This window comes from Trachurus japonicus, chromosome 9 (assembly GCF_045865225.1).
Source record: "Trachurus japonicus isolate A0001 chromosome 9, Traja_1.0".
In the NCBI taxonomy this organism is placed as follows: domain Eukaryota; kingdom Metazoa; phylum Chordata; class Actinopteri; order Carangiformes; family Carangidae; genus Trachurus; species Trachurus japonicus.
In genome coordinates, this window is record NC_140915.1 from 1325963 (window position 1) to 1340582 (window position 14620).

At 43.8% G+C, this 14620-nt stretch overlaps 1 protein-coding gene across 4 annotated transcripts in view; it reads right to left on the bottom strand.

Annotated features, from left to right (window-relative positions):
* Window positions 1-248: 248 nt before the first annotated feature.
* pomt1 (protein-O-mannosyltransferase 1) overlaps window positions 249-14620 on the bottom strand; it is a 32384-nt gene continuing 18012 nt past the window's right edge. For 3 of the 4 annotated variants that reach the window (XM_085785681.1, XM_085785684.1, XM_085785680.1), the window contains 9 exons: window positions 13169-13261; window positions 12280-12376; window positions 10021-10113; window positions 9786-9906; window positions 7933-8030; window positions 7732-7845; window positions 7506-7632; window positions 2355-2532; window positions 249-453 (listed from right to left, as the gene is read on the bottom strand). In XM_085785681.1, coding sequence (XP_085641807.1) covers window positions 279-453; window positions 2355-2532; window positions 7506-7632; window positions 7732-7845; window positions 7933-8030; window positions 9786-9906; window positions 10021-10113; window positions 12280-12376; window positions 13169-13261 — 1096 coding nt within the window. In that variant the 3' untranslated portion in view covers window positions 249-278. The remainder of the gene's footprint in view (window positions 454-2354; window positions 2533-7505; window positions 7633-7731; window positions 7846-7932; window positions 8031-9785; window positions 9907-10020; window positions 10114-12279; window positions 12377-13168; window positions 13262-14620) is intronic. The other variant, XM_085785682.1, reaches the window with a different exon arrangement.

Consider the following 14620-nt stretch of genomic DNA (forward strand, 5'->3'; position numbering starts at 1 on the left):
TTTGAAAATGAAGCCAAACAATACATTAAGTCTATTAAAAAATCCATCAACATGAAAGCTATAAAAACTTTGAATGTATGTAACTTTACAATGTTTTGTATGAAAGCTTGTCTCTGCATTGTATTGTCTGTATTGAAACCCCCTGGCCATGTTCTGTTGGTGGATTGATTTGTATTGCACCATGATGACTTAAATAAAGTTTCTAAGAAAAAAAAAAGCACCAAACAAGTTTCTCTGAAGAGTTTTTATTTTTAAATCGTCACGTGACCCCGTGACCTCTAGCGGCGGCGGTACAGGATGTCCCAGCTGTCCCTCCAGCGCAGCGCCTGCAGCTGATTGGCCGACAGCTCGGGGCGGCCGTAGGTCACGGGGCTGAAGGTTCTGTAGGACAGGAAGACGGACAGCAGCACGCCGCACGCACACACACACGCCGCTCGCCGCTGGCCGCCGCTGCTGCAGAGACAGAGGGAGGATGACATCACCATGACATCACCATGACATCATCACACTGACAGAGCACCTCATTACATCGTATGTTGTTGTTGTTGTTGTGTGTGTTTCTCATTCCATCCTAGCACAACTCCATCAGAAACCCTGTCCTGGTCTTTGCATTGTTGCATCTCCATCCGTCTTATCCGTCATAAACAGTTCATCTCACCTACATTTACTACATTGCACTATACTTCCTGTTTTTTTTTGTCTCTTTCTTTGTTTTTTATAGGGTGAAGTCAGGTAAAATGGGCCACTTTTTGGTAAACGATTAATAAGACCATCAAAAAAGATATGCATGAAATCCACTGATATTTTTAAAAATCGACACATAGGTCTCTCAAATGTTTCTGTGTGAAAAAAAATTAAAAAGTATAATTGTTTTAGAATTATGAGAGTTAAAGTATCGGGATATTCCCTCTCAAGGTACGATGAAGGTTCAGGTAAATTGGGCCAAGAGAGAACAACACAGTCATTTTAGCAGAAATCATTTACATTTTAATAATTAATTGACACTACTACTAAACTACTAAACTAAACTAAACATTAACAGTAAAAACATAAGAGGTTGAAGAAATTATTTTAAATAATTAAAATGACATGATCATGTTGTTGCTATGCTCTTTGTTAACTGACTATGTTATAGGCTCTTTTACTGTGTGTGTGTGTGTGTGTGTAGCATTATACAGTAGATGCCATTTTTCCCCCCACAGTGCTAATGGCACCATAACCTTGGATATATATCTAACTTTGAACATGTTTTGCAGCCTCAATCTCTGTGTAACTTCAGTGTGAGACTGTGTTTTGTTTTGTTCGTGGCCCATTTTAGCTCGTTGACTCAGCTAAAATGGGCCGGTACCTAAAATGGCATTTTTCACAAAAATCAATGTTTATTTTTAAATTTAAATTTTTTATTTGAAAGAGCCTGTCAATACATTGTTCATAAGCATTTTTCTTTGTTGGTAAGATCACTTATATTTGCCTTATCACCCTTATTAATTATGAATGAAATTCACTATGCCATGCTAACTTTCTGCTCAGTCACCCAGATGTGTTGCATGTAGCGCTCGGCCCCGCCCACCTTCACAACATCAGACCAATCAAAACTATTGTTACATGTCAAGAAGTGTTGTCGTAGCAACAATGCAAGATCAGTTATTGTGATTGGCTGTTAGATTTTAAAGAGCTATGATGCTCCAACCTGATCTGGCCCATTGTACCTGACTTCACCCTAGTAGTGTGTGTCGTGTTAACTGTCTCTCTTTGTAGTTTTATTATCTGTTTAGATACGTTCCAATTTGTGTACCGACCGACTTTCTGTGTTTCTTGTGTTTTTCCTGTTTATATGAATCATGTTGTTATGTCCTCGTTGTTCATTTTAGTATTTAGTATTTATTTATTTGCACCATAAAAAACGACAATTACAAAAAACAGAAAATGAAACAAGAATAGTAAGTGAGGGAGAGGTTAAAAACCCTCTATGGGCCAAGAAATATACACACATTCAGAAGATAAATCAGCAACAACAATAGGAGAAAGCAACAACAAAAGAAGCAATACAAGTGCCATTTTATAGCAACACTCAAAGAAGTCAGAAATAAAAACATGGGTGTGTATAAATATAAAATAATTGTATTTAACTGAGTGAGTATATGAGCATGTAAAGGCTTTTAACACCTGGACAGGAGGACGACAGTCTGAAACACTGGCACCTTTACATTTATTATGTTCTTTAATGTGCACTGTCCTCCTTAAAGAAAAATACAATAAAATCATTATCACTGTGTGTGTGTAGGTGTGTGTGTGTGTGTGTGTGTGTGTGTGTGTACCTGAGCAGGTGTGTGTGTGTGTGTGTGTGTGTGTACCTGAGCAGGTGTGTGTGTGTGTGCTCCAGCAGCGCGGGGCCGAGCGGCTGCAGCAGGCAGAGCGCCGGCAGGTAGTGGTACAGGAACAGAGTCTTCTCCATCAGCAGGAAGGGAAGCAGGTTGACCAGCCAGCCGCCCACACACACACACCCCACACACACAAACCGAGCCCACACCGCTACACACACACACACACACACACACACACACACACACACACACACACACACACACACACACACACACACACACACACACACACACACACACACAGTTACTTAGAATTAGTTTAAAGGGATAGTTCAACATTTTGTCAAATTGGCCCATTGCCATAATCCCTATAGTCATAGCAGTAGGTTCGTTACCTTTAATTGTCGGTGCAAGCTGTTTTTAGAACGGCGGAGCAGAGCCGTGAGCTGCTCAGAGCTACGCTACGGAGGCTCATTATGGGATTTCTTGGTTTCCCTCATCAAACTCATCAAATACACAATTCAACAACTCCACAACGCTCTGGTGGACAAGTTGTGAGCTGCACATTCACCACGCTATGAGATAATAACACAACGTTACCACACAGAGTTGTTTTAGAGGGAAATTCATGCAAAACCACTGATGCACGTTGCCTTCAGGGACAGTTTTTCATCAACAGTCTCTGTATTTCCCTCTAAAACAACTCTGTGTGGTAACGTTGTGTTATTATCTCATAGCGTGGTGAATGTGCAGGTCACAACTTGTCCACCAGAGCGTTGTGGAGTTGTTGGATTACATTTTTGACCCCTAAATCGTTGTCCTGATGCAAAAAATGCGGCTAAAATTGCTGCAGGCAAACTGGAGTTACCATGGCTACCCGGCGCTAGGGATATTAGCCACAACGCTAACCCATGGGGGCAATTCTTTCAACCACAACAAACAGTCAGAGAACAATCAGATATCTGTGGTCCATGACTGGAATCCTTAGAGACACCACTGAACTCATATAGTGGAGAGTAGAAACAGTAGAAACTTTGTGTTTTTAACTCTGAAACATCCTGAAAGACATTACTATCCCATCACAGAGAGAAACTAACACTTTGTCCTTGTTGTGATGAGTTCTCGGTTGTAGATATTCTGGACATCACCACTGCACTGCTCCACCGGTTATTTTCAAGTTCAAGTTCACTTTTATTTGTATAGCACAGTTAAAAAGACCTGTGACAGTCGTCCAAAGTGCTTCACAGAGCAGAGACAGAAACAAAGACAAATGCATGTGCAAGAAACAAAAATTACATGCATACTATCACACATTCTCACACACAGATGTATGTACATATACATATACGGACATATGCGCATACATACACATACGCAAATGCAAATGTGCACAGCTACAGTAGTCATAGACAACATTGCACATAGATATTTAAACAAAAAACTCGCCAGGATCAGAAGTCCTTATGGGTCCGAAGGCCAAGGAGAAAAGGTGCGTTTTTAAGGCACACTTAAACCTCTCCATGGATCCCGCATGTCTAACATGTAATGGGAGGCTGTTCCATAGTCTGGGAGCAGCCACAGAGAAGGCACGATCACCCTTGGTTTTTAATTTTGACCTTGGTGCATCCAGCAACAACTCACTGGATGACCGTAGATTTCTGGCTGGATTTCGGATTTGTATAAGGTCTGCTAGATATAGAGGAGCCAGACCAGTTAAAATCTTAAAAACAATTAATAACACTTTAAAATCAATTCTAAAGCGGATAGGGAGCCAGTGGAGGGAGGCCAGAACAGGGGTGATGTGTTGATGTTTTTTAGTGCCGGTCAAAAGGCGAGCAGCAGCGTTTTGCACCAGCTGCAGGCGACGGAGTGAGCTCTGGTCTAGACCAACATATAATGAATTACAAAAATCGAGCCTACATGTTACAAAGGCATGGATAACTCTTTCCAAGTCATTAAAAGATAAATAAGGCTTGACTTTTGATAAAATACGAATTTGGTAAAAAGACCCTTTTACCACTGAGTTGATTTGTTTCTTAAAATCAAGTTTACTATCGAAAGTAACCCCAAGGCTTTTTATAAAAGGAGTGGTGTTAAAAGCAAGGAGATCCTGACCATAAATTGTGTGTAGGCTGCCTTCAGGGAGGCCAAATACGGTGACCTCGGTTTTATTTTCATTGAGGTTAAGATGACTCAGGCTCATCCAGCTCTTGACGTCAGCTAGACAGGCTAGAAAAGATTTCAGAGGATCCTTAGAGGACAGCTGAAGAGGGAGGTAAATCTGTACATCATCTGCATAACAATGGAAGGAGATGTTGTGCTTACGGAAGATAGATCCCAGAGGCAGCATGTACAATGAAAATAACAGAGGGCCTAGAATTGAACCCTGTGGCACTCCGCATGTGAGGGGGGCCATAACAGAGGAGAAAATGCCCAACTGCACAGAAAAACTCCTATCAGTCAAGTATGACCTAATCAGCGTGAGGGCTGACCCTTTTATGCCCACATGGTGCTCCAAACGTGACAGCAAGGTCCTATGATCAACAGTGTCAAATGCTGCAGTTAAATCCAAGGTCATTAGCATTGCTGCACATCCTGAGTCCAGGGTTATACAAATGTCATTAAAAACTTTAAGCAGGGCTGTTTCACAGCTATGACGTGGTCTAAAGCCAGACTGAAATTTTTCAAAAATGTTATTCTCCTCCAAAAATGATAACAGCTGGTTCGCCATTGCCTTCTCCAGTACTTTAGATAAGAATGAAAGTTTGGAGATAGGTCTGAAGTTGGAAAGAACAGTGGGGTCAAGGTTGGGTTTTTTAATGAGTGGCTGGACTATAGCATGCTTTAGAGATACTGGGAAACATCCCGAGGTAAAACAAGCGTGGACTAGCCTTAGAATGAAAGAGCCAGTACAATTGAAAACTGTCTTAAAAAGGCGGGAGGGAATACAGTCAGAAGGGCAGCTTGTGGGGCGAAGCCCTTTGACAATATCTGACAGCTCCGCTAGTGCTATCGACTCAAACTGGTTAAAAGAAGCAGAGCACGGGTAGGGCTCAGAGGGATCAGGGGAAGCAATAGGTGTGACTGACCGTAAAGCAGTGATTTTGTCAATGAAGAAGTCAGCAAAATTATTACAGAGAGCAGGTGTAGGTGTTATTGGGTCAATATTCCGAGGGTTAACAATGGAATCCAAAACATTAAAGAGAACTTTGGGCCTATTAATATTGCTAGACACAAGATTGGAAAAATACGTAGTTTTCGCAGCTTTCACTGTTTTTTGATACTCTTGTAGACAGTCTCGTAATATACCATATGAGACCTGTAATTTGTCCTTCTTCCATTTTCTCTCAGCACGTCTGCAAGAACGTCTTAGAGAGCGGATAGACTCGTTAATCCAGGGTTCGGGAAGAGTTTTGGAACTTCTGGTTCGAAGGGGAGCAATAGAATCAAGTATGGCCTTGCATTTGGAGTTAAACAGAGCTACAAGTTTTTCAGGACAGAGGGGGGTGTTTTCATTCAAAGATGAATTTGCAAACTCCTCAAAGGTGGTGCAGAACTTCAGAGAGGTATCTGAGTTTATGACCCTAAACTGACGAATTGCAGGACGAGAAGGAACAACAGAGAAGGGAATTTTGGCAGAGAACAAAACAGGCAAGTGATCTGAGATACAGGCACCATTACAGATTTCATTTATACTAACAGACAAGCCATAAGTCAACACCAAATCAAGTGTGTGCCCTTTTTCATGTGTCGGACCAGAGACCCACTGTGTAAGTTCGAAGGAGTCAATAAGAGAGAGAAACTCCTTCACCATTGGTTTGTCACTACAGCAAACATGAATATTCAGATCTCCTAAAATTAGACACTTATCATATATCGAGAGCATGTTAGACAGGAAATTTTCAAAGTCCTGAATAAAGTTCTTGTTATATTTAGGAGGGCGATAAATTAATGCAAGTAACAAAGGAGTAGACGAGTTCAGTTCAATGAGTTGCAGCTCAAAACTCGATTGAGTGCTTCGTGGAATCTGTTGGCAGTGAAAACTAGATTTAAACACACACGCCGTCCCTCCTCCTTTACTACTTGTACGCGGGGAACTAAAAAAGTTACAGTCGGGAGGGAGAAGCTCAGAAAAACACACAGACTCACCATCTTTCACCCAGGTCTCTGTAATAAACATCATGTGTAGATCATGGGAGGAGAAAAAATCCTTTAGCAGGAAAGTCTTATTTGTTAGTGATCTAGCATTAATTAGGGCCATGTTTAGAGTGATGTGGGAGTGTGGTTCAGGGATAGTGCTATCAGTTGTTGTGGACACTCTTTCTAAAGAGCGAAGGTTTTGGTAAATGACACCTTTAGAGGTGTTGACAGGTGGTTGATCTGATCTATCAGTAATTCTTACAGGAATAACAGAGCTAGATATAGGAAAATCTAGTGGTTGTAATGGTACCAGGGGCCTGCAGGGGGAGCTAGATGGGAGAGGAGTGTTGGGAGAGCCTGTTACAGTGACCGCAGAGGAAGGTTTTGGTGCTGTGTGTCGTGTGAACAGTCAATCGGTGAATGTGGTGGGCTGGACGGCTAGCAGTGTAAGGTCAATGTTCAAAGACAGAAGACGGGATCCTATTTTAGTAAAGAACTCATCACAACAAGGACAAAGTGTTAGTTTCTCTCTGTGATGGGATAGTAATGTCTTTCTGGGATGTTTCAGAGTTAAAAACACAAAGTTTCTACTGTTTCTACTCTCCACTACATGAGTTCAGTGGTGTCTCTAAGGATTCCAGTCATGGACCAGAGATATTTCCGGTTTTCCTGCATCAATTTTAGTCGCGTTTTTTTGCATCAGGACAACGATTTAGGGGTCAAAAAATGACCGGAATTCTCCTTTAAGTTCCCCGCAGGTCTTTATTAGAGGTTTACTGCCGTCTTTCCCACTGCCACCAAAAGCCGACTGTTAGCCGGTGTAAATGGGTTTTTTTGGCCAGTGGGAAACATAGATATACTGTAGATACACGTAGCTGCTGCATTCGGGCTTGTCAGGCAGGTCGACACGGCGGCCATCTTGGTCAGGGGTTTCTCACCATAGAGATACAGTATAAACAGCAGCTTCTATGGTGGATAAAGGGTTAATGACATACAGTATAAACAGAAGCTTCTCTAAAGGGTTAATGACAGAGTTTTTACCTTCAGGCAGGTCTGTGAAGCCCCGCCTCCTCCTCAGCAGGTAGACGGCCGCCAGCAGCTGATAGGCCAGCAGGCTGAGGCTGGCCACGCCCCACGCCGCCGGGTTACCGATCAGCTGGACCTGAGCCTGGGACGTCGCCACGGCAACACGTTACTGTCTGATACCACACCGCATGCAAACAGCTGTGTGTGTGTGTGTGTGTGTGCGTGTGTGCGTGTGCGTTACATTGGTGGATGAGTGCAGCCAGTATGCGATGTTGGTTTCCATGGTGATCCACTCCAGGGGGGCGGAGCTGTACTTGTGCTCAGAGTCTTCCTGCTTCACCGTCAGCATCTTCCACTGTGGTGATGACATCACAGGCATCATCATCACTCTGTTGCCACGGCGACAACAACAACAGCAACAGGCCGTGATGCGTTCACTGACCTGCAGCTCCAGGAACTTGGCCCAGAAGGAAATCTTCCTGTCGACGTCGATGTGAGTTGGAGAATGAAGCTCCGCCTCCCGCTCCTTCTGCTCCTGACCTGCACACACACACACACACACACACACACACACACACACACACACACACACACACACACACACACACACACACACACAGACACACACACACACACACACACACACACACACACACACACGGACAGGTAACTAACAGTGATGTCAGAGGTCAGAGGTCAGAGGTCAGGCGTACCCAGACCCCCCATGAGCGGCTGCTCCAATGATAGAAACAGTTTCACTTCCTGTCTCTCTAAGTGGGCGTGGCCAACCGTCACCACCTCGTCTGTGAACGTGTGGATTTATACAATCTGTAGGTAGATGAAAGTGAGATATTTATATTTTCTTATGATAACATTACATATCTACACTACTAACAGTCATATTTAGCATGACAAAAATAATTTAAAGGGACAACCAGGAGTTTCGTGGCGAGTCATGAGAATAACGCCGCCGTATGAATCTCCGTTTATGGTGGGAACTACGACGGTATGTGATCGTCTTCCAACCTCTGACTTTAATTCTTGATGAATGAAAACATGAGTCTGTCTTGCGCCGGTCAAAGAATTTCACGGTGCGGAGGCTCATAAATGTAGTGTGAAAACACTTCACTTTAACAAAACTCCTGGTTGTCCCTTTAAATTATTTTCACGGGAGTTCGCGGCCGTTTGTTTGACGTTGCCATGGAGATCTGTGTGTCGTAGAGACAGAGACAGGTCTGGAACAAAGTGGATTTTCTCCTGATCTCTCCGTCTGAAAGTTGCCATGTTGGTGTCAAACTGTTCAGAAGAGATGTGGCTTGTGAAAAATGAGTCCAAAATTTACTTCAGTGACCGTGGGGAGAAAGGACAGACCATAATCTGTGTTCACGTTCAATTGTCCCATTGGAGTCAATACACTCTATGCTGCCTCTGGTCTCTCTAAAGGGGCGTGGCCGAGCAGAAGCCTAGTGACATCATACAGGAAGCTGATGACATCATACAGGAAGCTGATGACATCATACAGGAAGCTGATGACATCATACAGGAAGCTGATGACATCATACAGGAAGCTGACTCCTCATTGGTTGAACGTTAAGAACAGATTTACTGCCTCGGTAGCAGCTGTTAGTAGAAGACTGTCTGTGACGATATGGCCAAGGCTTCTATACAAACGCTTGTCTTTCAGTTTGGATGGACACTGTTACAAAACAAGACATTCACCTTACCCACAGTGGAAACAAACTAGATGAAAAGCACCGTAATGTTTAGTTGCCATGGTGATATGGAACATATTATCCAAGAACATAACAAATACAAATTTAAAGATGTATTGAGAGAACATTTCTTAGTCAAACAGCCTCTATCTATCTTGCTGAAGCTGTTTGGTTCAATCAGTCAGTGTTTGTCTGATTTACCTGAAATATCTTCAGTCTGCTTGTGTATTGGTTCTGTTTCTGTAAGTTAATGTCATTATGAGGAACGGATGTTTTTGAACATCTGATTATTTCACTACTATGGTTAATAGCTGCTACACTGTGGAGATGAATAAGGTCCAGTAATATGTAACATGGTGTGATGTGTTTCTGTATTTATCGACTGCAATGGACAGTTCATCTGTCAAGGTTTAGACTCTAGAAGAATAGCCATGATGGCCTTAGCCAAAGCTAACGGAGATCTAATGAAATGAAATGAAATAAATGAAATGGGGGGGCGTGGCCGAGCAGAAGCCCAGGTGACATCATACAGGAAGTTGACTGGTCATGGGGGGCGGGGCTTATAGAGCGTGTTTGGTCGTACTGGTGCCGTAGCGATGCTCCTCCACCGTCCAGGTCGAGCTGCTGCTGTGACCTCTGAACAGCTTCTCTGCTACCACCTCCAGCTGCCTGAAGCCCCAGTCAGGGAGAGAGACACCGCTCAGCTACACACACACACACACACACACACACACACACACACACAGGTTACTACGCCCTTATTAGGACCGAGGCCCAGCCCAGCTTTGTCCTGCTGTGATGTCACTTCCTGTCAGCACCTTGAGGACGGCCGACGTGTTGACGTGGACCAATCGGACCTCAGACAGGATCGTTTTCCACACGTCTGACTCCGCCTCCCTGTTGGACACCTCCTGCACACACACACACACACACACACACACACACACACACACACACACACACACACACACACACACACACACACACACACACACACACACACATTAAGGCAATAAGATTCATTATCCAGCACAGAAACTTAGAAAGAGACTAAAAACAGGGCAGAAAAGAAAAGACCAGGACGGTGATTGAACTCAGAGTATAATACAGCTGAAAACGTTACAATACAGAAAAGAGAAGACGTGTCATCGTTGCATCTAGCAGCAGTCCCAGTCTCCTAGCAACGACATCCTGACAGTATAACAACTATAGGCTGAGTTACGGCGTGTTCACACAGGGCGCGAGGCAAATTTTTCGCGCGATAAGATTACCGTATTTTCTGGACTATATGTCGCACCGGAGTATTAGTCGCATCTGCCTAAAAATACGTCATGAAGAGGAAAAAAACATATATAAGTCGCACCGGTTTATAAGTCGCATTTATTTTTCAAACATTTAATTAATAGCCGGGTCTCATATACAGTAATGGCCGGGGCTTTGTTTATACGAAAGGCCGGCACCTATAGCCTACAACAGGCCGGGTCAAAAAAAGAAAAACAACTCCGTGGCCTGGAGCAAACTGAGGAGGATGTGATCAGAAACTCTTTGTGGACTCTGTTTAAGACGGACGGGAGTGAAGCCGACCTCTCCTCTGCCTCAGAGAGGGACAGCCCTGCACTGTCGGACCTGGCTCTCTGCTCCGTGTCCGGGACCGGAGCAGAGACCGAAGACGGACCGCAGAACACGCTGTGAAAATACTCTGAATGGACGGAGTGAAGCGCTACGGCGCAACGGAGACAGGTCAGACAGCGCAGCAATGAGGAAGATGAAGATGAGCCACTGAATGAGGAGGGATTTAGAAATAAAAGCCGTGCTTCCCTCTTGTGGTCATAGCGTAGTAGGCTATATTTTTGATATATAAGTCGCTTCTGAATATTTTTTATTTTATTTTTTTATTTTTTATTTAAAGGTTTATTTGAAATGGGACCTCACATATTCATGAACATACAAGAAAACACAACATTTAATTGCAGTAAATATGTCGGATTTAGCTGGGAGCTAATTTCCATCCGTAGTCCCATGGCACTTAATTAAATAAATTTACAATCAGACATTTAAAAACGATAAACATTTAAGACGATAGACAATAACCTCCATAGGGTGTTTAGCAGCAGTTACAATTACAGTGTGGCAAATTACTCAGCAGGTGACAATGCTAGGCGACGCATTGCCACCTGCAGAGCGAAAGAGAGGAAAAAAAAAAAAAAAAAGAAGAATAATAAATATATATAGGTCGCATGGCCAGCCAAACTAGAAAAAAAACGCGACTTATAGTCCGGAAAATACGGTACATACAAAGTCAATGTACAGACGCAAACGGATACAAATTTGTGCCGGCGGCGCGAATGACGTGAATGGCGCGGTGCGCATGAAGCGAAAACGCAAAACTCGCCCGTTCGCTCGAGTTCAAAATATTGAACTCAAGTGAAATATTTGCGCAAATGCCGCGAGTAAAAACAAATATTCCAGCGGGCAAACTGGAGCGAGTAGAGCGAGGTGAATAGTTTACTCGAGATGAACCACAGTTACATGTTGTTCTTTGGGGATCCTCTGTTCTGATTGGCTGCTGCCGAACCGCCTCACAGCTAATTATAATTAAGTTAAAGGAGAATTCTGCTAATTTTCTCAGTAACACTCCACAGCTCCATGTCCCTGAGTCTGAACAGAGGAAAAGACCTGAGAACGATGTGTGCAGCCTGGACCTAGCTCTCTTCCTGCTAGCTGCTAGCTGCTAGCTGCTAGCTGCTAGCTGCAGGTACACAGTCAGTGTTGTGTGGTGAGGAACTGGTGGATGTTGCAGAGCATGTGTAGTGATACTTGGAGCATCATAGAGACCAAAGTCACAGTTTTTAAAGTTCTGCCTCCATTACTTCTCTGTTTAACTGCAGTGTAGTGCAGCTAGCAGCTAGCAGCTAGCAGCTAGCAGCTAGCAGCTAGCAGCTAGCAGCAGGAGAGCTAGGTCCAGGCTGAACACATTGTTCTCAGGTCTTTTCTGTAGAGCGTTACTTAGAAAATGACCGGAATCCTCCTTTAACAGAGACTCAACTTCTTGTCTGGAGAGGCTCTGGGTCACTCACCACCCTCCACAGGTTCTGCGCCGCCATGGAAACGTTGAAGTCGATGTAACCGGACACTTCCTGTGCGTGAGGACTCATGGGAGCAGCGACATCATGGCTGAAACACACGGAAACAAACAACCGATCAATAATAGTGACGATCAGTGACACACACACTTGATCAGATCATCCTAAAGTCGCTAATTAGCTTAGCTCAAACACTGGAAGTGTATAGGTAATGTTAGCCTGCCTCCACCTACAGTCGCTAATTAGCTTAGCTCAAACACTGGAAGTGTATAGGTAGTGTTAGCCTGCCTCCTACCTAAAGTCGCTAATTAGCTTAGCTCAAACACTGGAAGTGTATAGGTAGTGTTAGCCTGCCTCCACCTAAAGTCGCTAATTAGCTTAGCTCAAACGCTGGAAGTGTATGGGTAGTGTTAGCCTGCCTCCACCTAAAGTCGCTAATTAGCTTAGCTCAAACACTGGAAGTGTATAGGTAGTGTTAGCCTGCCTCCTACCTAAAGTCGCTAATTAGCTTAGCTCAAACACTGGAAGTGTATAGGTAGTGTTAGCCTGCCTCCACCTAAAGTCGCTAATTAGCTTAGCTCAAACGCTGGAAGTGTATGGGTAGTGTTAGCCTGCCTCCACCTAAAGTTGCTAAGTAATTAGCTTAGCTCAAACACTGGAAGTGTTTGAGCTAAGCTAATTACGGGAGATACGGCTCTATCTCCATGGTTACAACACGCACAGTGGAAAGGATGGTGTCTATCTGCTGGTCATGGACTCGGGAGTGAGGCAAGACACGAAAAAAAAAAATGTTGACGTATCCCTTTAATAACCGACTCATAATCATCCATACAATAATCGCAATTAATCAATAATGGATTCTTTTCACCACCACAGCTGTTACCTGTTGAGGAAGCGTGACGTCATCCCGTGAACCAGCTGGATGACGTCACCGTGACGGACAGGACGAGGAGGACTGGCCACCACCAGCTTCTGTCTACACACACACACACACACACACACACACACACACACACACACACACACACACACACACACACACACACACACACACACACACACACACACACACACACACAGTGAGACCGAGGCCTGTCCTCCCAGCATGCCTTGGGGCAGACAGACAGGTGTGTCAGTGTCTGATCCGTTCCAGACGTATATACGCACATGCGCACTTCCCCCTTCTCTATGCTTACAGCGACACGGCGGACATGCATGAAAACAGAGACGTTCTTTGGGAAAAACACAAGCACGTCGCAACGAATTCCCCTCTGTTCTATTAAATTAAATTATGATTAAATTAAATGTAATATAGACGATCAGTTAATTGTAAAACATTTATTTATTGATGTAAATGTGGTGATTTCTGCTCCTGAAGCTTCACTTTTCATTTACACAAACTAATCAATGAGACCATCAATTAATCTAAATAAATTAAAAGAGCCAGTTCTGTCCTGTCCAGCCCCCTGGAGACTGTTGAGCAGGTGGGTGAGAGGAGAATGCTGCACTGACTGACTGCCATCATGGGCAACCCCTCTCACCCTCTGCATGGGACGCTGAGCGGCCTGAAAAGCTCCCGTAGCAACAGGCTGAGACACCCTCAATGCAAAACAGAGCGTTTCCGCAGGTCTTTTATCCCCATGTCAGTTAGACTTTTTAACAGTTCTATTTAATTTGTAATGTCTGTCGCACTTCTTTTTTTAAATCTCCCGTGCACTTTAAATTGTTTTTTATCCATAGTTGTCTACCAGCAAGCACTTTTTCTTAAAGTATTTTTTTATGAATTGTGTATTTGTGTATTTTATTATTTGTCTTGTTTTTATTTCCTTTGTTAAATGCTGCTGTCACGAACGAATTTCCCTTCGGGGATGAAATAAAGTATAATCTAATCTCATCTGCTCCTTTCTCCAGCGGCATGACGACGTCTGGGTGACCGGTCGATCACAGGTTCGATCCCCTCAGCCGGCCGCTGCTGCCTCTGAGATGAGCCGAGCAGCGAGCTAACGTTAGCTCCCAGCTAGCTGCTCCCTGTAGCTCTGCACTTCTCCCAAAACCTCGGAGCAAACTTCCAAACAGACGTCAGCTGGATAAACTGACCACAGATCAGGACTCTTAACTGTGACTTTCTCACATGAAAAAATATTTAAAATTAATAAAGTGACGTTTTAACAGCTACAGCGACTTTTAGCTGCTCTATCGCTAGGCTAGCAGTTAGCATAGCTTTGAAGCTAATGCCGTAAAACTGCGCATGCGCAGAAGTCTGGATGGATCTTGTTCCGGGTACGGATCGGGCACTGACAGGCGGTACTGCTATTTGACTCACTTATTTTTTAAC